The following is a 23,098-nucleotide window of genomic DNA, read 5'->3' as shown; positions in this document are numbered from 1 at the left end:
ATGTTTATAATGCCAATAAAAGCACTTCACAAGTGGGCTTGGATGTTTGAAGCTCCTTTTTTTGTATAGGAGAATGGTCACTTTTCCTCAGCAACTTTTCTTCAGTATTCGCCAAAATGTTTCTAATGTTTTTGTAATTATTAATACAACAGACACCATGTAAAAGACATTTCAATGAGATTATATTTTATTGCTAAAATAATTTTGTTGTTCTCCATGAACTTTCTAAGCATCTTTACACATTTACTCAATTTGTAGTGATGGGAAAAAAAATCTGATAAAACTATGTGTAAATTTAAATGCATCTATATATAGAATGACAAAGATGTTTGAAATCTTCTCATGAGCGGTATTCTTTCTACTTTCTAGGGAGGGTGCATGGAGACGATGTGCAAATAAACTGCTTGAAAATGCAAATGTAGAGCCCAAAGCACAGAAAGATAATGGTGAGACAGAAACATATGGATTGAAGGGACGACTTGGAGACAGCCTATCCCTATGACACAGACTGGGAGGAGTGAGGTCTTTGATTTCAAAGGTAGTAAATGTGTGAAACATTCCACTGCAGAAAAGAGCCATGACAATACAGTATGTGAGTTGACTGTGTTTCTCTTATCACATACTCACTAGCAAGCATTATAGATGTTAAAACAAAAATAAACAAAGCCAAAGGATACTTTGGTGTGCGCTACGACCACAGTGTTTGATGCAAATGAGAGATGCCATGAGGATTGGCTGGGAAAAGTCTACTTTCACTTCACAATGGTGCACAAAGGCGCAAACGCCATTACACTAAATTGTACTTGCACAAAAATAGAGTCCAAAGAGTTCTAGTGGAATTGTCTCCGTGTGTGCGTGTGTGTGATTATTATTGTGTGTGCTTTTGTATTCGACGAGAGGGTTGCCCCACTCCTACACACACACGCATGCACACACACACGCACGATTGTAATAATGTAGTTGTACAAGGTTCACACTAGGCGGTCTGACCCAACAGGACAACAGGTGTAGGATTTGTATGTAAGTTTGTTCTAAAGTTACTCTTCCAAAGTTGAAATGTGAGTAGACTTTGGTAACAATATGAGGGACACACAATGAGAAACAAATCTGTTTTTACAACCCCCCTCTCCCACAAAAAAAAGTTAAATGATTGATAAAACTCCAAGATAGAGCAACTGCTGCATATGGTTGTTTTCATCCATACATGGGAAGGTCACACATTTATTATAATCGTTGCAGGGGTGCTGCCTCGAGCTAAAATGTGTTTCTAATATTTCATTCCTCTCACGAGAGTAATTATGAGGGAACTAGAATAGTAGCCAGCTCTCAATATGATGCATTGTAGTTGTACACTACACCACAATTACAATAAGAAACGCTGTTGGTTGAATACCTTTCTAACAACGTCACTCACAAGATAGACTGAAGATAGACTTTGTGATGACGTTACTTGTGAGTTAGCATTGCTGTCTGAATTCTGTATGCATAAAAATGTGCAGCATACCACTGAGAGGTTAGATTGTAGTGACTATGTGTCATTCAGATGTGTTCATAGTTTAGGAGGTCCAACCATAGTGTGCTAAGTGTGAACAACAGCTAATTATGTTAGGCAACAACAAACTGCTGTAATTAGTTCAGAGTCCAAAGCCATTTTTTTCTGCATTTAGCCTCAGATTAAGACCACACTGTTAACAAGCAACGTACAATTAACAAAAAGTCAACAACATTAAGTGCCTTGAGGAAAGTGGCTCTTCTGCTGATGTGCTTAGGTAAACAAACGTCATCTGCAAACAAGCTATTTGGTCGGCAAATTAAGTTTAATTCTATAAACAAATCTCTTTGGGTTATTTTGGGATTACTGGGTGCATAGGAGGCATCTGAAAGAAGAGGGGGAGGGTGACAAAGTAGGAGAAATCCTGAAAGGGAGTTTGCTTCTTGTCGAGTCCAGCTGGGCGAGAGTACCTTTGGTGCACAATGAGCTCAATGAGCTGCAGAACCAAATAACAAACTAATGGCCCGCCTTCCACCATGCGAGCCCTACACACGCACGCATGCACACGCGCACACACACGCATGGTGGGCCTAACACAGATGAGTGAATGGGAGGGAAGAGGGATTGTTTGGAGCAATGGATTGTGAGGAGAGAGTCGTGGAATGGACGGTTTATAGAGGAATCATGAAAGTGAGGACTACAATTACGGAAAGCATTATTAAGTATTTTGCGGTAGTTATTGAGTGAATCAGGCAGATGTACAGACATGTGTCAGTAGATATGTACATTTGTATTCTTTGTCTAGCTTCTTTTCCATGAAATGATTAACCGGGTTGTTGTTTGAGAGGCGCTTGCCTATTTGACATCTGCTTGGTATGAGAAGAGATGAGAGGAGACGTGACTGTGATGTAGACGAATCTCTGGCAGCGGGGTGCCTCATTTTGACATCATGTTTGAAGAAACGATGAAGGAATATTCCCAATATTTTTTTCACTAATCACTGTAGCATTCCTTCCCTGTAGGGAAAAGACGCATTGAAATGCTGCTTAGGGGATTGAGAACACAAATTGATGACAAAAACATTAGTTACTGATGTATAAACGAGTCAGAGTTGTTATCTTTCCTGAGTTTAACTCACAGCCAAATAATTATTTTGTGTGTAAGTGAAGGAATTCCTCTGCAGACCCACAAACGATTCTTGAGATAAGAGGCTACTATAACCAATGACATAATAAAGAGGGTGGCTGGAGGGGGGGGGCTGGGGGGTTCCATGTGTTGGGGTGGGGCGGGTTTCCGTAGACCTGATGAACATCTGCTCCTTTTTTCCTTTCCCCTACCCCCACCCTTCAGCCCCCTAACTTTCAATAATGAACCACCAATGTGTGAGTGTTCCTTCTTTCAGAGAGTCTTTGGATTTGAGGGGCTATGCACACTTTAGAACTAAATACACATTTAAAAAAAGTAGCACATTTTGATGCCTGAAAATCCCAAAATTTAGAGTTTGCTAACTTTGTGCTTTATATTATTCTTTTAATCTAATTGTGCCACTACTAAAAAAAGTCCCAGCAGTTTAGTATATTGCTGTAATGCTGTTATTTTTTGGCTCCTCTAGATGGCACTGTTCAATCTAAGGCTGAAAGCGTGGCCGTTTCTTCATTTCTCTCTTCAAACCATCAGTGCCATCTAGAGGAGTCTGGTTCACAAAGTAACTTTGAAGCTTCAGTTTCCCTCCACTTATGACCCTGGGAGGAAAAGCAGTAAAATTCTGCCAACAGTTGGCCTAGGATGCATTCTACTATATTTTCTGTCATTGGATCAAACATCTTTTTGATAACTTATTGTCTTGTACAGTACATTATTGATTTTAAAACCTACTTGTTTTATTTTACTTTTCCCACTATGAAATAAAAGTAAATGCAAACAAGGCAATATTCAAGTAAACATATATGCAAACAGGCAATATTCAAGTAAAAGTTAATGCAAATAGGCAATATTCAAGTAAAAGTAAAGGCAAACAGGCAATATTCAAGTAAAAGTAAATGCAAACAGGCAATATTCAAGTAAGAGTAAATGCAAACAGGCAATATCCAAGTCAAAGTAAATGCAAACAGGCAATATTCAAGTAAAAGTAAATGCAAACAGGCAATATTCAAGTAAAAGTAAATGCAAACACCCGGAGGGTGCCGGGACTCTGTGGTGGTATGCGAGCCCTGCTCGCCACTGGCGGAGTTTGTGATCTCCAGGCTGTTAGGGTCCTGAACTCTCTCCCCCCTTCTGCGTGGCGTCCTGTACTTTTGCCCTTTGTTCTGCCTGTCTGCTGTGCGCTTTTGCTCCGTTTTGCTCTTTTTATTTACTGTGTTATTTGTTTATTTATTATTTATTCATCACTCTTATTGTTCATTGTTTGTGCCTTCTTGTTTTTATTTTCCGTTGTTTACTTGTATGTTTATCGTGTACTGTGTCTCGTCACCGTGGGATAGGGGAAACGTAATTTCGATTTCTTTGTGTGTCTTGGCATGAAGGAATTGACAATAAAGCTGACTCTGACTCTCTCTGATATTCAACAACTTTGTCGATTTAGCACATGCACTACTGTGCGTCATTAGAAGCGCAGCAAATGTATAAACCAATGGTTCTTAGCCTTGTTGGAGGTACCGAACCCCACTCGTTTCGTATGCGCATTCACTCTTTAGTGAAAAATAAAATTGTTTTTCAAATTTAAGACGTCGATGTTTTTAACTGGTGCACAAAATGAGCTGTGCAGAAACAAAACCAACACAATTTATGAACTCAACAAATTACACACCTGCAAATCAATGTGACTACTGCTGTTGCCTTTGCGAGACCAGTTCAGATATACGTCATCACAAATTTACACGGTATGTTCGGACCTCCACAGTGGAGGCTCTGCCGAACCCCTGAGACCGACTTACCGAACCCAGGTTAAGAAGTATAAGTTAAATATATGACTCCCTCTTGTTTTTGTTTAGGCAAGCACATAAGGCACACCGACAAACGACGCACCGTAGGTTTCTACTCCTGGTGCAAAGTTCACAACCTAACCTTTAACCTCTGACATCATTCCCTCCTTCCCCATTCTCTGCTGTTCACTGGAATTCTCTCCTGTGGATTTGGTTAGAAGGTGAGAGTGGAGGAGAGCAAGAGAGAAGTCAAAAGAAGCTTTCAAACCATGATAACATCAACAAATGTCAACACGGAGACTGGCGTGGAAAAGGGAAGCACCATTTCGAGAGAAGGGTGTGTGTGTCTGGGTGTCCAATCACTCATCGGTTTGGGTGGATAGAAGCAAAGGAGGAATCTGTTTTGTTGGAGAGATCATCAGACCTGCAGGTTTCCACAGCAGATGCATGTGAAACGACTATAATGCTAAATGTAAATACAGTCATATGTAAGTTTGGGCACCCCTGATAATTTTTATGATTCTCCTTGGTTGTTCTGATCAGCAATTTCAGGTAAATATATCATGTAGCAAACAAAAAGTGATACGTATTTGAGAAGTGAAATTACATTTATAGGATTTACAGAAAGTGTGCAATCATCACTTGAACAAAAGTAGGCAGGTGCATGTATTTGGGCACCCCAACAAAAAAACGATATCAATATTTAGTAGATCCTCCATTTGCAGAAATAACAGCCTCCAAACACTTCCTATAGCTTCCGATGAGAGCGGATTCTGGTTGAAGGTATTTTTGACCATTCTTCTTGACAAAATATCTCCAGTTCAGTCAGGTTTGATGCTTTCCGAGCATGGACAGCCCGCTTTAAATCACACCACAGATTTTCAATAATATTCAGGTCAGGGGACTGAGATGGCCATTCCATGAATGAAGATCACGCAAGAATATTATACTGCCCTCTGCTGGAACATGAAGGACACGTGATTGTTATTATTATTATTGTTTTAACAATTTACATTAGCCTTGTATGATGTGCTCCCACGGACTAGTCATTTCATCGCAACACTGACTTTCAGTTGGTTTATTTTATATTTCAGTCTCATCCCACAAACAGTTAATGAATAAATAAGTGTGTAAATAAATAGAGGGTTAGAAAAAAATTGAAAAAAAAAAGAATTATGATTGCCAATTAAATTACCAAGGGGAGTTTTATACATTTACTTGCATGAACAAACTAAAAATGAGAGTTTATTTACGTCTCAGCAGGCAAGAGTGAATATAGTTTTTGTTTTAAACGAATGACAGGGGGAGCTGTTGCCCCATTTCTATACGCGTTTTTATTTGATTAGATGAAAACGTGGATTTAAATCCTGCCCCGGGGTTGTGTAGCTCTTTATGTCTGTCCAATGCAAAACACATTGAAAAGGTGCATGCTGTGGGATTATTGAAAGAGAGTCAGAATAAATAAAAAAAATTCAAACAATTTACACAAGCCTTGTCCTTGGGAGTGAGCTACACAACTTGTGAAATTCAAGCAACCAGTCCTTTAAAATTGTTTTAAACCCAAAACAAAACAAATGGACAAATCTTTGTTTCAATAACAGGCCAATAGCACTGTAGGTTTATGTCTACTTAGCCTGATGTCGATTTCTGTCTACATAATGAGTGACCACGTTACACAACCAGGCATATAACCAGCTCAGGAACTAATAAATAATATGCACAGTAACAGTAACACAATCTTCATCCAGCTCCCCCGTATTTTTGCCTGTAATCAAGAGTGGGACAAAAACAGATTTGTTTTGCATTGAAAAATAAAACATTTGGGTAGCAAAATACAGTAGAGGTGCCACAATGTGTTTTTGTTTATATTAAATTGTTTAGACCGCCAGACTGCACAAAAGCATGTCAAAGCCACAAGGAAAGCGGATCAGCAGCATTAGCATTAGGTAAAAGTGTTATGATGGTGATGGCGTGTTGGCTCCACAAGTAAAAATCAGTGCCCCCCCACAAGAAGAAGAATATCAACTAGGGTGGATGTTAAGTGTACAAAACTATAATTCTTCATCTTTTGTTGACAGATGAATGTCAGAGACCTTGGAACTGTGAAAACATGTCTCTTCAAAAATAGGCATAAAAGATTCATCTGTTTTCCTTGTGAAATATAGCAACCAAGGCTGCTAGATACTCATATTCTTTATTTTACATGATTAATAGCACTGTTCTACAATTTAAAAGCAAAGAGTCAACATAAGTATGTACTGAATACATATTTGCGTGCTCATGTTTATCACTGTTTGACCCTGTCCTTGTCCTGAGAAAAGTGAGCCAGGAAGTTTGGGAGTGAACTTTCTGCTGCAATGAATGTTTACCAAGTTTGCAAAAATCTACTTTACTCCTACCAGATTCAAACCCTTGTACGTGTTGTTGGCCATGAAAGCTTTAATCAGTTTTAATCACAACCTTACTTTTCCTACTATCATCTATCCATGCACCTGTGCGTGGGAGGGTATTTTACTACTTATTGGGGAGAAAAATTTGCTTTAAACAATATTTTATCTGCTGAGCTCTGATGGAAAATAGGCTTACGTATGATAAAGTGTGTTGTGTGTGCCAAACGACAATTCCCAGTGTGTATAGTCACACTGTCCTCACGTAACTGTATCTAAGCAACCATTCATAATATTGATCACTGTTTGATCAGACGTATATTGATGAATGTGGGGCTTTTACTTCACCGGACGGTGTCTAGGCAACGTTTAATTAACGTGTGTAGCTGCCAGTTTTTTTCTCAGAGTGGGTGGGCCTCACTGACCTGTTTACCTCCACCAAAAACCTCCTTTTCAAATAGTTTTCTACTGCATAGTTCTAGGGACAGTTGCTGTAATGGTGTAAATGTGACTATGACTAGTTATTTGTCTCTTTGTGCCATATGATTGACATGCTACCAGTCCAGGGTGAATTCCCAATTTCACCCAAAGTCAGCTGAGTTAGGCTCCACCTCTTTTTTATCTCGAAAATAATGAGTGGTATAGAACATGGATGGATGGATGGATGGATGGATGGATGGATGGATGGATGGATGGATGGTTCAAATGACGCAATTCTACCAATGCAACTACAGTGTAAGTGAGTGCTTCTCAATTATTTTTGTTACATCCTCCAGGAAGAAGTGTTTCCTGCTCCAACTCTCCAGCACGACTATAAATTTTATCTTGTCTCAAAATTGTTATAAACACACCTCTGCATAACATTGTATCTCTATTAACATGAAAAAATGAACTATACAGTCAAGCCCCCAACTTTATCTAGTCTATTTGCAACAGGGATAGGCCAACAGTCAAGCTCAAGTGATTTTACTTCAAAACTCAAAAACACGATTGCATCTATTTAGGCGTCACCGGTTTGTTTTTGTCAGCGTTGTGCTTTAGCTGTTGCAGTGCAAACATTAGGTAGTTGTGAAAGATGACTTTGTGCGTAAAAAAACAACATGCTCGATGACTGCGCTTCATTGTGCTGCTCGCTGAAAATGGGGTAAGCAAGCAGGATGTAAAAAAAAAAAAAAAAACTGCTAATGTTATCTTGCTTGTTGACATATTGTTTGACCACTAAGCCAAAAAACGATCCTACGTCAATCAGCTTCCTCTTTCTTACAGTCGTTAGTACCTCACAACCAGCATCACGCTAAAAAACCACTTCCCATATGAAATGTGGCAATTCAGAAAATGCTGCTTTGCTACCACATTTTGTTGCCATCATTTCCAGGCCACTTTTACTGCCAGCCTAACCTACAGAAAAAAAATATTGAGACACACATCCACACTTAAGAAGTGAAAACTGAAAAAACTGATATGAAACTACATATAACAGCTTCCATCTTTTGGGGAAGACTTTCTACAAGGTTTTTAAGCGTGTCTATGGGAATTTTTGCCCTTTTAATCCCAGTAACATTTGTGAAGTCAGAGGCCACTGTCATTCATTCCAAAGTGTTTTAATTAGCTTGAGACCACATTCCAGTGAAGTTATTTCACAATTAGGTCATCCGTGCTTGTCTTTATGAACCTTGCCTTGTGTGCTGGGACAGAGTCATGATGAAGAAAGAAACATGCTCCAAACTGTGTGCACCAATTTGAAATAATTGACACAGGTAACAAATAAATCCAACTCCACATCTGATTGATTAATTCAAACGTTGATCATGTATAATTGGAGTGTTATTGGGAAGTCTTATCTTGAGGGCACCAGACAAAGTTAGGTTCAAGCAGCACGAGAAGCAACATATGCAGTTGGGCTGCAGTTGGTCATTGATGTCACCTTACTTTCTCACAGGCAATTGTGATTAGAAAAATGTGAATTTTTGATTCTGTGTTATTTGCCATACACACAAAGAGGAAAACAACGTCCTGGATAGCTGTGGAATGCAGTGCAATTACCTTGAGCAAAAACCGTGAAACCTGAAAATACTTCACATGAAATTTGACCCCTGCAATTAAAGTCCCAAAATACAAGTGCTCCAAAGGAAAAAAAAAAGTAGTGACCAAACAATGTCTGCCACGGTGGGTATAACTGATGAACAGACATCTATAAATAAAACACTTAGACTGAAGTATATATTTTTTATTCAGATCAATGTTCTTCATCCAACAAAATCTATATATTATGTATTAAGCCAAATGACATTTAAAATAAATTGATTTATTACACATACGACAATATCACTGTCTGTATTTTGAGTTTCTTTGACCAACCCAACTGCAATCTGGAAGGTAAACTTTCATATACTGATGATAGAAAACAATATTGCCTAAACAACTGATAAATGATTTTGGAAAGCACTTTCCAGTGAACCTTTGTAATGTTTCAAACAAATAAACCAAAAAAAACCAAAACTGTTTCATCGACACGGTTTGAATTCATCAGTCAGAAATGAGTTACTTTTGCAACATCTTATGTTCAGCATTGTGAGTGACGGGTAGGACAGAGCAAGACCTTATAAATCATTTACTTAATGAAATGACCATCTTGGTACTTCAGTTAGAGACCTGGAAACATTTATCACTCACGAGTTCTCTCAAGTCTGTCACCAGAATATCACCAAGGCCCCTCTGTGCAATCTGTGAACAAATGCAAACCACAATCTTAAGGTGCAAATGAAAACTCTTGCTGGTACAATGAATGCATTGACTTTGAAGACTTACATCATATGAAGTTTGAAAAGACAACTGATGTGATTGTTGCTGACCGAGCTGCCTCCTTCCATTGAGTGTGACAAGGAACAGCTGGCAAGTTGGCTCATGTGGCTCTCCTCTGCTTTTCCATGATGCTTATATTTATGAGAAGGAATTCAGCTTCACTCTGCACTGTGCTAGTGTCACTTTGTATTCCTGGGATCACAGCCAAGAATACACATACTCTAAAGTCATTCCTTTTCTCCCCAGAACTGCGTCCACACACACACACACAGACAGACACACACATGCAGACCTTTAACCACTCAATTTTCAATCCACCTGTTTAAACATAGCTGTGTGTGTACAATATGTGCATGTGTGTGTGTGTGTGTGTGTGTCTGTGTGTGAAAACGATCCCTAACAGAGGGGTCTATTGTCCGCCAGGTTAAGACGTGGTGCTGTGTCATGAGTTGGCTTGGCAGTCACAAGATCTGATTTTAGCGTAAAACAAATGCAGTGGACCTGAATTAACAAACTTTGAAAGGAAGCAGCTGAGCTACTACGGCTTCAGCAGTCTGGCTTTGTTGGGATAAGAATTACTGTATATCACAATACGAGAAATACTACGGTACGTTTGACTGAATATAGATATATATGGGATAAAAAAAACACATGATCTATTTCTCTATTTATTAATCGATTAATTGTTTTTAGATGTAGTTTAATTTAGAATTGTTCAAATTCTCTGAATTTCATCTTCTCAGCATTTTGATTAGAAACTGTTCTCTTAAATTTTAAATTCTACAATTGATAAGTGACCTTATAAGGATTCTTTTCAGTTGAACTTTTGGATCTCTTTTTTTTTTTTTAAACTAGTGTGTATCATTTAATTAGTTGTTTAATTGTGATATGAGGTTTGTAGTTTCTAAATCAGTTATGTAAAGTTTGTTAAAGGGTTGTGGATCATTTTCAAGTCCATAAATTAGGCATTTTCAAAAAAGTTCACTCCCTCGACTAATACATGTAACTTTCATTCATTGTTGAGGATCTCGACACGCAGCCACACGTTGACCTCTTTTAATCCGAGTTTTGTAATAAGATGATCTCCTCATAGTTTATATTGAATGTTATTTTGCTGTCAGCATAGAACGCCGTGTTCCCATGTGCCTTCTCACACATCTGTTTGTAATAAGCGTAGCGACACGGGAATAATTTATTTTCATACCAAGTTACGAAAAGTACATAAAAACAGGAAGCATGAAGTCTAAAAGCAGAAGCATGCACAGAGTGTGAGGGGGAACAGGAAGCGTGCAGTGAACATGTATGGGCCCATTGTGAAAGATCTGCTTTAATAACGCAAACAGCTGTGAAATAGCCTGAAGGGACTTTCTTTTGCTGCTCAACAGCAAACTTGCAACTGACCACACTAAAGATAAAATTGATTTGTTTATCTGTTCTGTTACAACTAAACAACTTTGTCATATTTAAATCCAGTTCATTTTCAAAGACAGGATGTGGAGTGGAATTAATGTGTAAACAAATCAATTAAGTGCAGTCAAAACAAACACGTGGCGTGTCAGGCCATAAGGTGTTTGAATTCTAAAAAGTAGCACTGGTTGTGAAGGAGCTGAAAGTCCACCAGGCTTTGAGCCTTCATTTTAGGGGTGCAAACCTGTAACTTAACCACCCACTTAAGTCAGGGGTGTCAAAGATTTTTTTTGAAAGGCCGTATAGTTATGGCTTCCCTCAGAGAGCCTTTATGACTGCGAAACCATGTACCACCACAACATATCATTACATACAGTATAAAGAACAAATCAATAGATAACTCATTTTGAAATCAGAAGTTAAAAAATATTTTATGAAACTTTTATTCAATTTATTTTCAAAATGATATAGTGACCCCAAGAAAATGCTTGCATTCAATGAATTGATTCCCACAATGATTCAGAGGGTTGAACGCTGCCGTCATATTTACAAACAATGATGACATCCCCCACACCTATCCATTAAACTCAGAATCTGTTGGCCTGCACCTTGATCTAGTTCTTTCAAATCTAGTTCACCAAAATCTCATTGCACTACTTGCGCAACAATAGAGACCTACTTCCAGTTGGTCCATAGTTTTGTCTATTTTAAATTGACAGTTAGCTGCGTATAAAATAAAATGCCCCTAGTCTGCTGGAATGGCCAGCATGACGCAGGGCGATCTACCAAAGTCCCAAACGCATCACCCCGATAATCAAAACACATACATTTTTATGCCTCAGTGCACGTTTCCTGTCTCTAAAATACATTTTATTGTACATATACTACCGTTCAAAAGTTTGGGGTAATTTAGAAATGTCCTTATTTTTAAAATAAAATCGCTATTTTCCAATGAGGATAGCACTAAACTAATCAGGAATACAATCCATACATTGTTAATGTGAATAATGACTGTTTCTAGCTGCAAATGTCTTTTTTTTTAAATGGAATATCTACATACTACGTAGGTCTATAAAAGCCTATTTCCAGCAACCGTACCCGTGTTCGAATGGTCCATTGTGTTGCTAATTGTGTTAGAAGTCTAACAGATGATGAGAAAATCCTTGTGCAACTATGTTAGTTTTCATGGAAAACATTCAATTGTCTGGGTGACCCCCGAACGGCAGTGTATTTCTCTTTTATAACACTACCACGAGAAAAGGCATCTACAGACACACTGGCAAAGTATATCAAATGCTGTAATGCTTTTTGCACGGCGCTTGCTCATCTATTTTCACTTCCCATTCTGCAAAATAGGAAGAACGCAAGCAATCTGTGAAGACTTCTGAATCTTTATATATAACATGACAAACATCCATCCATTTTATGTACCGCCGTATCCCCACGGGGGTCGCGGGCTTGCTGGAGCCTATCCCAGCTGTCATCGGGCAGTAGGCGGGGCACACCCTGAACCGGTTGCCAGCCAATCGCAGGGCACACAGAGATGAACAACCATCCGCACACGCACTCACACCTAAGGGCAATTTGGAGCGCTCAATCAGTCTACCAAGCATGTTTTTGGGGATGTGGGAGGAAACCGGAGGGCCTGGAGAAAACCCACGCGGACACGGGGAGAACATGCAAAGTCCACACAGGGAGGGCCGGAGGTGGAATCGAACCCGTACTGTGAGGCGGACGTGCTAGCCATTGCGCCACCGAGCCGCCTTACACTTAAACAGTTATATCAAATCAATCATACACACCACAAATGCTGATTATAAAAGGCATTGTGTGCCAATCGCTACAGACTTGACTTTGTCCAATCAAAGGATGGAAGAATGCTATGGGCCATTGACTGGACCCTCTGAGAAGAATTTGATTTGATTCTGATTGCTATCATTTAACTTTCACTTGACAGCAATACTTAAACTGAAGGCCGTAGCCAGATTAGATTGACACGGCAACACTTTGAGTCTGAAATCTGGACAGAAGAAATCCAACATCCACATACACATATAAGCATTCACTGTTACGAATGAATTAACGCGATTTAATGGTACTCATATTAGAATTAGGTTGTAAATGTTGGTCGTGATACTTGTTTTTAGACCAGCAGGGACGACCTTTCTGGCCCAGATGGCTCACCACATTCGCAATAAATGTGTAGTTTCCAGTTATGTAGAGAGGTGTAAAATAATAAGGATTTTTGTTTTATGGAATCTCATAAATTGCACCGGGAAGTGAGCGTTAAAACTGCACAAATAAAAAAGTGAAGCCGTCAACAAGGGAGAGTTCAGGGATTTTTACTGCTTTCCACTTCACGGCTCAACCCCCCCTTACACTCCCTACTCTCCCCCATAGTCTCCTCCCACTGTTCCCTTGGTTTGTGTCACAGCAGCAGCTCTGGCGCAGGAGTGAGGTCGAAGAGAAGAGAGCAGGAGGCGGGACGAGCTCAGGCCTGTGGCGAGGAATGTGGCAGAGGGAGCGAACATGGCTAAAAAAGGATCGCACTTCCACTCTGCTGCTGCTGTGATGTCACTTCTCAAACATTTCCTTCTTCCTTCCCCACCATTCCAACTTGTTGACATAGCACTTTCTTTCTAACTTCTTCTTAATTTTGGCTCACATCATCATCTTTCTCTAAATAAGTCGTCAACTACGCAAAACTGGGTCTTTTAAAAAACTATGCAGAACACAATGGATGTGAAATTCAGTTTATGATCCAATTACAGTCAGGAAGAAAGCAAGGAATGAACTGAAGCATGTTTCATGGAAATGCAGAGGCAACATAATAACGTAGGGGGAAAGGGACTGTGTCAAAGTGCAAAGTACTGTGCTCGGTGCATTAACCTCCCGCTTGTTTAATATTTGGAGTAAATAATGGTAGGTAACTGATGTCTGATGACCTCGTGAGTAAAGGAGAAGTTACCCAATTTCTTTTGTCATTCCCTGAAGCTTTGACGGCAGTAGACGATTAATTGCTCAATCATTTATTCCCATCCAGAAACCGTGACGATGTTTTGAGGGGAGTGTTCGAGCTGTATTGTTATTAACTACAATAAATTAATAAAACACAGACGTGCACAGGCACACATAAGCCCAAAAGATTTACGACTTCTGTCCTGGTTTCTCGTTGCCTCGAGTGGAAAAGCTTCAACAGAATTCCTGAGAGGAACTCTCACCTGGTGGCACGTACAAAGTCATGCTCTTCTACGCTTGAATGCTTTTTTCCCAGGGGACCTGGTGTACTTTCACCTTTTCTAATCTCCTTTTCTTGTACGTTTAATCCGCCTTGTCAAACATTTTTGATACTTTCTGACACCACAGTGGGGCTCAGCTACTTCTGTGGATTTGACTCACTGTTTTTAACATGATTTTAACCACGTATAGTTTTCAAAGGTAAATCATTGTTTTCATCGTCAGTAGACGTGTTCAGGGTATTAGACATTGCATTCATTTCTACTTACGTGTATAGCTTGTACCATATCTAGTGTTTTTCTGATTGGTAGATGTGTACGTGTGCGTGTGTGTACGTGTGTGCACGTGTACTTGTGTGCGGGTGTAGGTGAAGACGTAAAGGCTCAACTGACATGGGTGAAAGGTTTCGACAGTAACAGCTTTGCGGTTGATTATTAACAGCTCCACAGCGGCTGTTGGTAATCTTTGCACTGTGTTGATAAGGTGCAGGGTTTAGATTATGTAGTATGAAGCAAGGAAGGAATATACAAAAAAATAAGTGGCCTTAATTACAGTATATGAAATTATGTATTTTGTGAGGGAAGAACCGAGCCCTTACTAGAGAGATTGGCGAAGGTTTGTGAGTCGTGGCGAAGGTAGCGAATGTGCTTTCATGTCAGGATTCGTTCAAGGTCGTAAACGTTTCACAGTTGTTCGCTAACATTTCTAATCTTTTCCCTTGCCACGAGAGCATGTTAGAAAAAAAATCCTCATGAAAAGTACAGGCGACCTTGAATAAACTGAAATGAACCCTGATGAAAAATCAATATGTCAAAAGTGTATATAATCGATTATAAATGACTGCTGAGCTAAACATTGCTTCTTGTGCGAACACAGTTTGGTGAACTTTAACCATTCTACTTGCTGTTACAATCTACAGCTCTAAGTGAACGCTCTCACAAACACTCAGGCGCTGATCCATTCTTTCAGCCTTTACTGTTTACACATTGTGGACTACACATTGTTGATTGTCATGGTAACACATCCTGCCTTCATTACAAAGAGGAACTGGGTTTACTTTTGGTCAAGACAACGCACACTAGCAACCACAGCCCAGATCCACAAGTTTGATTCTGGGTGTTCTTAAATTGGAGTAAAGCTGTGGTATTATCACATACACAGTGCACAGGAAAGATGATTGATGAGAGTCTCCAATTCTAGCTAAAAGTAATGGTCACAACTCCCATAATACCATTGTACTTTACTAAGGCAGAATGCTTTCATGCAGTAGGCAGGGTACATCCAGCCAAGTAGTGTGTTTCTCAAATTCCTAAACACATGGAACCAGACTATTGCCCTGGCATGAAAATGACAATGTGCCCATTTTTATGCTGAGTGCAGTTACCAAATGAGTATGGGCACAAGATGTAGGACTGGCATAAACATGATATTATGCCTGTTTTTATAAAATGTAGCACAAAGAGTCGAGTGATTTGACAATACGTATCTAGCTGGGGTTTTTGCTTTGGAGATGGTTTGCTCAATACAAGGCCAAACTGGGAGTTTTTAAGCGGAAATTTCAACACAGGATTGTCATGAAATTTCAACACCAAACTTTCTGCTGACAATGGCAATACAGATCAGACAGAAGCAGTGATTCATATGGTTGAAAAGCAAGCAAAGCAAATAACACTGCTGATTTTAGGAGAAGTGAAATGTTTTAAAACAAAATTCTAAAGTCTTATGCCCCATTTCTATTGTATTGTACCAACAAATTTGTAGCAGCTCTGTCACTATTCATGGGAAGAAGGGCCAGTGAACAATTGTGCCGTGTCAAAGACACATTACAGTAATTTCAGATGATTCTGTTTAACCCGCAGTATATAATAAACAGTTAGCATTAACATCAACACATACTTTTGGAAATTATATGATGTTCTATTTAATTTATGTACACAATGGGTATTTTAGTCACACGTGAAACTAGTATTTATGCCCAGTATGCCTAAATCGTCCCATTAGTCTCTCATAATGTAAATGGACTGTTCTATCAGTCAATTTTATAAGAGTCAGAGACGCCATTTCCTCTATTCAGCTGTAATCTTATACTGTATGCTTGTAACAATGAGAACCCCCGACCCCCTTTCACCCAAAATCAGCTAGTTGGCAATTTTCATTTCCCTGTGTACTACTTTTTATTAGTTTAGTAAAAAAAACAAATTGAAATATCTATGTGCAAGATAAAATGCAAATTAAAATGAATGTGTGTACTATATGTGTTTTATCTCACATAATACTTGTGGAATTGTTTGCAAGAACAACCAAGGACAAAAACAGAACACAAACCCGTTTTCTTATTCAGAAATTTATTTAGACACTTTTGGACGATTAAAAATATAAGATTCTTTTTTTTTTTAACTCCCTTTTATCACATTGGTAATTCACAGACCTTGGAATAATTCTTCATAAATAAAGTACAAAATACATCTTTTTATGTAAACAGCAATAAATATCATAATAAATATATTACTTTAAGTTAAACAATGCGAGGCAACCAATAACCAAAAGAATACTGTGTTCAAGTCCCTGAACCAGGCTGTCAATCAAACAGGGGACCTTAAAAGGGGGTGTACAGGAGGGTGACATGAAGAAACCATCAAAAATTACAAAATGGTAAAGTGGGTCATGTATTTACATTTGACATCAAATTTTCTGTTGCACACTTTGATCTTGCATCCGGTTGCACCCCTGGTCTCAGAAATAAGCGATGGTTACACGCACACAATCTCACAGGCCCACACACGCACACACACGCACAAAGTAGAGTGAAGAGTGAAGCTTTGGTTGAATGCTACCGGGAGACGATATTCTCCCTCTTAAATTTGCTGTAAAGTGCATGTCACAGATAAAATGGCATCAATTAAACACGTGAGGTCTTTCTCGGGAAGGCCACGGAATCAAACATACTGTTCTTGGCACTGCGGAGCACTGGCTTGTTAGGCAGGGAGAATTTTTTAAGGCACGATACCATTGGTTGTCTCAACCGATGAGCCATTTTGATCACTACAAGTGTAAATTTGCAAACCAGCCAAATTGCTGGTATGGTCAAAATCTACAGAAGACCAAATAAGAAGGTCTCATTTGCTACACTGATCATGACAATTTGTCCAAGAGAAGTTCAGATGGGACAAACATGAATTAAGAACATTAAGTGTTATCATGTCATCAAAAGTTGACTTGTCCTGATCAGTTCTGGTTCCAGAGAAAGACTAGACACAGTTTTCTTCTGTTATTTCCCTTAGTCGGACAAGGACAGGCGTTCAAAGACAGTGAGCCTCTTGGTGGCTGAGGCATCAAAGATCGGAGACTCAGACCCGCTGGAACCTCCACTGCTGCTGCTGTAGCTGTCTTCCAGGGAGTCCTCAGAGGAGAAACGCTGCAGACTAGCGTGTTTCATCGATCCACCGAGGTTGGAAGCTACAAATAAAGCATTGCTGTCCTGCTGGTTTCCATCTGTCGCCTTGGTAAAGTCTCTGCCGCTGTTGCTGTGCAAAACAGAGAAGTCGTTCCCGTGGCCACACATGCAGCGTGAGGCTTTTGGCTCCACTATGAGAGGAATGTTGTGGATGTCACCAGAGCTGGCGCGGGTTTGATGGTTGCCAAAGTGGAATGTTGGTACTTCCCGCGTGAGGGAGTCACCAAACACTGGGGACATGAGATCTGGTGGAGGTGGAGACACTGAGGCAGCCCTGCTGAAGCCCAGGTTTGCATCAGTAAAGGACGTAGGGAATGAAGGCGGCGGGGAGGTCCGTGACGAGCCCAGGAACCCTGCAAAGCTCACACTCTGGCGGAGTTGGTGGCGTGGATTCTGACCATTGGTTGTGTTGGGAGTTGGTTGGCGTGTAGTCTGGAATTTGCCAGATGATAGTTGGCCTCCACTGATTTTTTGCTCGTGGATAAAGTGGCAGCGAGATCCATATGGGCAGTAGCCAAAGTTGTAGAAGGTTCTGCAGTGCTCTGTCTTGTACTTTGGGTGGCGGTACATTCCACGCAGCTCCGCTTCACCGTGGGCAAATTGGCACTTGTTGCCATATTTACAGCTGCCTGTCTCCTGGAAGCCACGGCAGAGCTCAGTCTTGTAACGGTTGGAGGACAGCATGGGTGGCACCTGGGCGGGCAGGTTGGATGCGGGAGGGAAGCCTGGTGGAGGAGCCACAGTTGTGACCGGTCCTGAAGGGAAAGCTTCCAGGTTCTTGAATTGTCCAAAGGAAGAAAGCAGGGAGATGCTGGACTCGGTTAGGCTCATGGAGCGTCCTTGCAGAGCGGATGCTTTCGTTTGGACACTGGGGGCCTGGCTCCAGATGTTTGACGACCAAAGCGAGCTGCCGCTGTCATCGTCAGTGATATGCTCAGTGCTGAAACTGAGATTGGCGGAGAGAGGTGGGGAGGGCGGCGCGAAGAACGACGTGGATCGGTTCAGTCGACCCTGTCCTGGGACTTTGAGCTGAGACGGTCTTGGGAGCAAGGCATCATCAAGCGCCAGGTTCAAAAGGTTCTGTTGCAGATGGATTGATTTGTTAAAAACAGGCAATAAAGCTCAAGGCATACTTTCTTTCAGCAAATGCGATGGTTGCTCTTTGCTCTTTTCTATAGTGTACAGATTTCAGATACGAAAGGAACACCAAAAGTACCAACTGAACGTTCTTAGTCTTTAACTTTAAGATATGACTGGAAGACATAACTCAAACACACCCTAAATTGCTCAGTTGGTTAGTTAACTGAAACAAAATGTCATATCACTAGCTTAGTAATACAACAGCCACCTTCCCAAGGCCAAAATGACAGAAGATAATTCAAAATAGTATTCCGGAAACAAGCGACTCACCTTTGTCAAAATATTGTCATGCATTTCAGACATGCTGTACCCTTTAGGCCGAGAGAGTTCACTCAGATCCTCTGTTCACTGTTTGCTACCTGTGTCCAGAGCCAAGTATGCTGAGGTCCACTGGTGTGCTGCACTTTTTATGACTGACTTAGAAACTCCTCCCAAGTTGGGAGGAGTTTCCGCTGCTATGTTCCCGGATGTCCCTCCCTCCACCTCAAGTTTCATGTGAGGTCAGGCTTGGGCGTTTTTACAAAACAGACAGAACATATACACGTATTAATGTGCGCACAAACACACACACACACACAGACACTGTAGCTGCGTGAACTGTGTCAGTTTTGTGGTTGTTTGAAATAAAATCCCTTCTAGCCTGCTGTCCAATGGGAGAGTATTTGTTTTTCCAATGAATGTGCACGATCTATCCCTATAAGAGGTTCTCCCCAGATTGCGATAAGCGAATTCAACTATGTGATTTTTTTCACCATCTTAAGCACCCAAATAAAACTAAGCAGCATTTGCTTTTTGCCATTCTGATCTTTCAGTAAGTCAAAACAACTTTCATTGCAAAAGCCCTGACAGAGAAGCGTAATGATACATTTGAGCATGTTTTTTTTCATGACTAATCATAGGGTACCAGGAAGTGTCATAAATCATTGTGTGTAGGTGACCGCTCACTGTATAGTTTCTGGGTGTTCTTACCCACTCAGCTGAAAAAGTTGAATCTTACGAGAATAGATTGGTTAATATTTCCGCCCAAATTTCAGTTTCTGTTACCATTACCGCACATCATGAATATTTCAACAGAATGAGTCCAAGAGGTATGCCAACACACCTATTGATTAGCAGATGTTTAAAGCATTTGGTTAAAAAAAAAAGCCAGAGAAGAAAAACTTTGGCTTCTTTATTGTTCACACTGAACCACAATGAGGAAATTTTTCAGGGTATTTTGGTTGAGGATTTGCATCCCATTTAACTTCATGGGCCAAGTGGAAATAAACCTGTGGTCTGTTTTCTTTGACTGTTGAGAAAAAACTGAAAATGAAAAAAAAGAACAAAAAAAAAACCAAACACCCCTCAAGCTGAAGATCTTTACCAAAAGATTATTGTTATCATGGTGAGTAGATTTCTTTTGTATGTGTGTGCTTTTTAATTGCCAGTTTCAAAGCAGAGATTACCAAAGATATTTTTCTTTACCTTCTCAAATCATTTCTGGGAAATGACAGCAGTTCTCTCAGTAGACAATTCTACTTCTAAGCTATGTTTGTGTTTTTTCTCTTATCTGATCGTTTTGTAAATAGTTACCGCATGCACATATTGTACTATGTTCATCATTTCCAGAATTAGCTCAGTAACCTATTACAACATATTCATTCAGTTGCAGTTACAGTAAGCAGCCATACTTCCAGAACAGTCTCATTTAAATGAACCTTTTAGTACATTAGTCATCAAAGCTGAGCGAAAAAAGAATCAAGTGTGATTGGTGCGCAATTAAAGATAGTTTTGAAAGAGTTTAATCTCTTTATCATTTTTTTAAGAAATGTCAAAAATGACATGCGGTAACTCACAAATTTGAACAAAGCCACAAATACAACTGCTTAAATAGTGATTATTTTCTTTCAGAAGCAGTTATTTATTTTGAGGCAAATTTGTGAATTGCCATAAATCACTAATTTAACATTTTACCACGGCATTTTTCGGATTTGAGATTATGCAGTACTAAATTGTATGAGGTCCGTTCTCGATACGTTTTAAACAAGTGTTTGCTTGTAACTCATTGGTCTTTTTTGTAGTCCTATGGACAGGCATACTGACAGAGGCCAGACGGGCCCCTCGTGTCTACCAATTTAGAACTGTCGCAAGATATAAATAGCATGGCGAAATCTCAACCTTACAGCATTGGACTCTCTGTAACTGTAGTATGATGCTGGGTGCGGAACCGAATGGACACAAGTCGGGAGGTTTGCGGTGAAGCGCCGTGTATGTTTGTAGTATGTCATGTGTATTTCTGTGCCCATGCGTGTTAGTGGTTACCTCGCCCTACTTGTTTCTGTTATGCAACGCGCGTCAGTTACACCCGAACAGGGAAGGGCCGACACACATGCATGGGCGCATGCACGCGCACACATAGGTACTTACTTATCTGTTGCCAGATAGTTGAATACTTTCCTAGATGAGTAAGCGATTTTAATTCCAAAATTTCCACAGACCACATAAGGTAAACTTAATGCACCATTCCAATTAGAAGAAGATGGTGGTGATTGAATGGCTCCGTGATCTATGACTGTGGACATGGGCATCAGGGACCCAATGCCTTTTGGACCCAGTTAATCATAACTTTATCAACCCATTTGGGTTACTTAAGTCTTAAGAGTGTCATTTATAGCACAATTCAAGGAGACAATAGGGAGTCAATAAATAAAAGTATTAAGTATAATTGTTTTTAATTTACTTTACAAAAAATAAAAGGTAGTGATTACTGTTTTTTGCTCATGATATTTCCAAACACCATCCTCTCATTGTTATTTTCCTTTTCTCATATATGTGTTGTCCTCTTTCTCTATGTGCAAGTACTCTAGCTGTGATTATCACCCTGTTACAAATTTCCTTAGAAAGAAATGAGTCTCATATTTTCATCATCCTTCTGAAGTCCTGGCGAAAGAAGTGTTTGGATGTCAAAACGAAATCCCAAAGACCAACTCATCCTGGAGTTAGTCACTGTGTTGTGTTAGTCACTTGTGATGATCGTAAAGTGATGTCAACAACAACAACAATGGTAAAATAGTCCAGAGACAGAAATATAGTTGGATGAAGACAAAGATTATGGTAGTGACTAAAGATAATCATAATCTCAACAACAGTATTTATGACCCCCCCCCCCCCCTTTTTTCTAACGTTTCAAATACACAACCCTTCTATGACCTGCCTTTCCCCCTTCCCGACCGAGATTTACTGTTTGACTGCTCTAATAAGTGATTGTTTGCAAATATTTAACCATGCCCATTGAAACATTACTATGGAGACTTGTCAAACATTGCAACATTATGCTCGTAAGCAGGCACAGTTCCAACAGTTTCTTAGCAACAGCTCTGTGAGAAGAGCATGGCTCCTCGAGAAATGTGACAACTTTTTGTTCCCCGTATATAAAAACAACTCTACAGAATGGTGAGAAAGAAGAATAGTAAGATGAAATATTGTATTGTGCTCATATACACGCTAATACTTTATCATAGCTTTACTAAGCGTCTCTGGCACAGAATTTGGTAGAGACTGGTAATCAAAAGGAAAACTGCACCACAAAAAACACGCCAAGAGAACACATAGCTTCAGAATTGTGGACACTTATCGTCTTTCAAAATCAAGCTTTTAGCTGTTTTTTTTCTGCAATATCATTAGGGCTTCCAATTTGAAGCAATTTACAAAAAAGTATTTTGTGATTAGTAGAATGGAATCTCAATAGTCAAACGCACCACAATCTGAAATGATTTGGATTTCAACCAAAATTTTCTGGAAAAATGGGTTTGGCGAAACCTACAGGTCTTTATAGGCTAATCTTTACAAATATATTATTATATAATACATAGATGTTATACAACTATAATTATTATTGCAATTGCTGTCTTCTTTGCCAGGAACGTAAATGTGTTTGATAAATAGCTTCATGTTTCTATTATCATCCAAAATATTTAGCGTCATCACCCGCCCACTGGCATGTCTAAGAATAACTCTTCAGCATTTTTGATGCTCAAGAAAACACAAAGGAAACAAAATAGATCTTTTTGTTTCTTTGCTCTTTCTTTTCATTCCCTGAAAGTCACTTTGACCCAGTTTCGATGGATCAGTAATTGGACGCAACCCTTCTTGTGATTCTCTCCTTGTTGATCCCACGCTGTAATAAGTATTATTGCGTAAACTACAAAATCCTTGAGAATCAAATCACATATTACGTATTGCCGGTGACTTGTTTTGAAGATGTCACATGAAGCTGAGG

At 39.7% G+C, this 23,098-nt stretch overlaps 1 protein-coding gene across 1 annotated transcript; it reads right to left on the bottom strand.

The window, feature by feature from the left end:
- Nucleotides 1–16,574: 16,574 nt before the first annotated feature.
- Nucleotides 16,575–19,268, bottom strand: zgc:162730 (uncharacterized protein LOC564559 homolog). Its single transcript, XM_061280769.1, has 2 exons — nt 19,111–19,268; nt 16,575–18,780 (listed from the first exon to the last, which is right to left on the bottom strand). Exons 1-2 carry the CDS (start codon nt 19,141–19,143, stop codon nt 17,524–17,526), a joined length of 1,290 nt encoding a protein of 429 aa, XP_061136753.1. The 5' UTR covers nt 19,144–19,268; the 3' UTR covers nt 16,575–17,523.
- Between the last annotated feature and the right edge of the window lie 3,830 nt (nt 19,269–23,098).

Source organism: Syngnathus typhle, linkage group LG6, assembly GCF_033458585.1.
Source record: "Syngnathus typhle isolate RoL2023-S1 ecotype Sweden linkage group LG6, RoL_Styp_1.0, whole genome shotgun sequence".
Lineage (NCBI taxonomy): Eukaryota > Metazoa > Chordata > Actinopteri > Syngnathiformes > Syngnathidae > Syngnathus > Syngnathus typhle.
The sequence above is the reverse complement of the archived record's forward strand: the minus strand, read 5'-3'. Positions and strand labels throughout refer to the sequence as shown.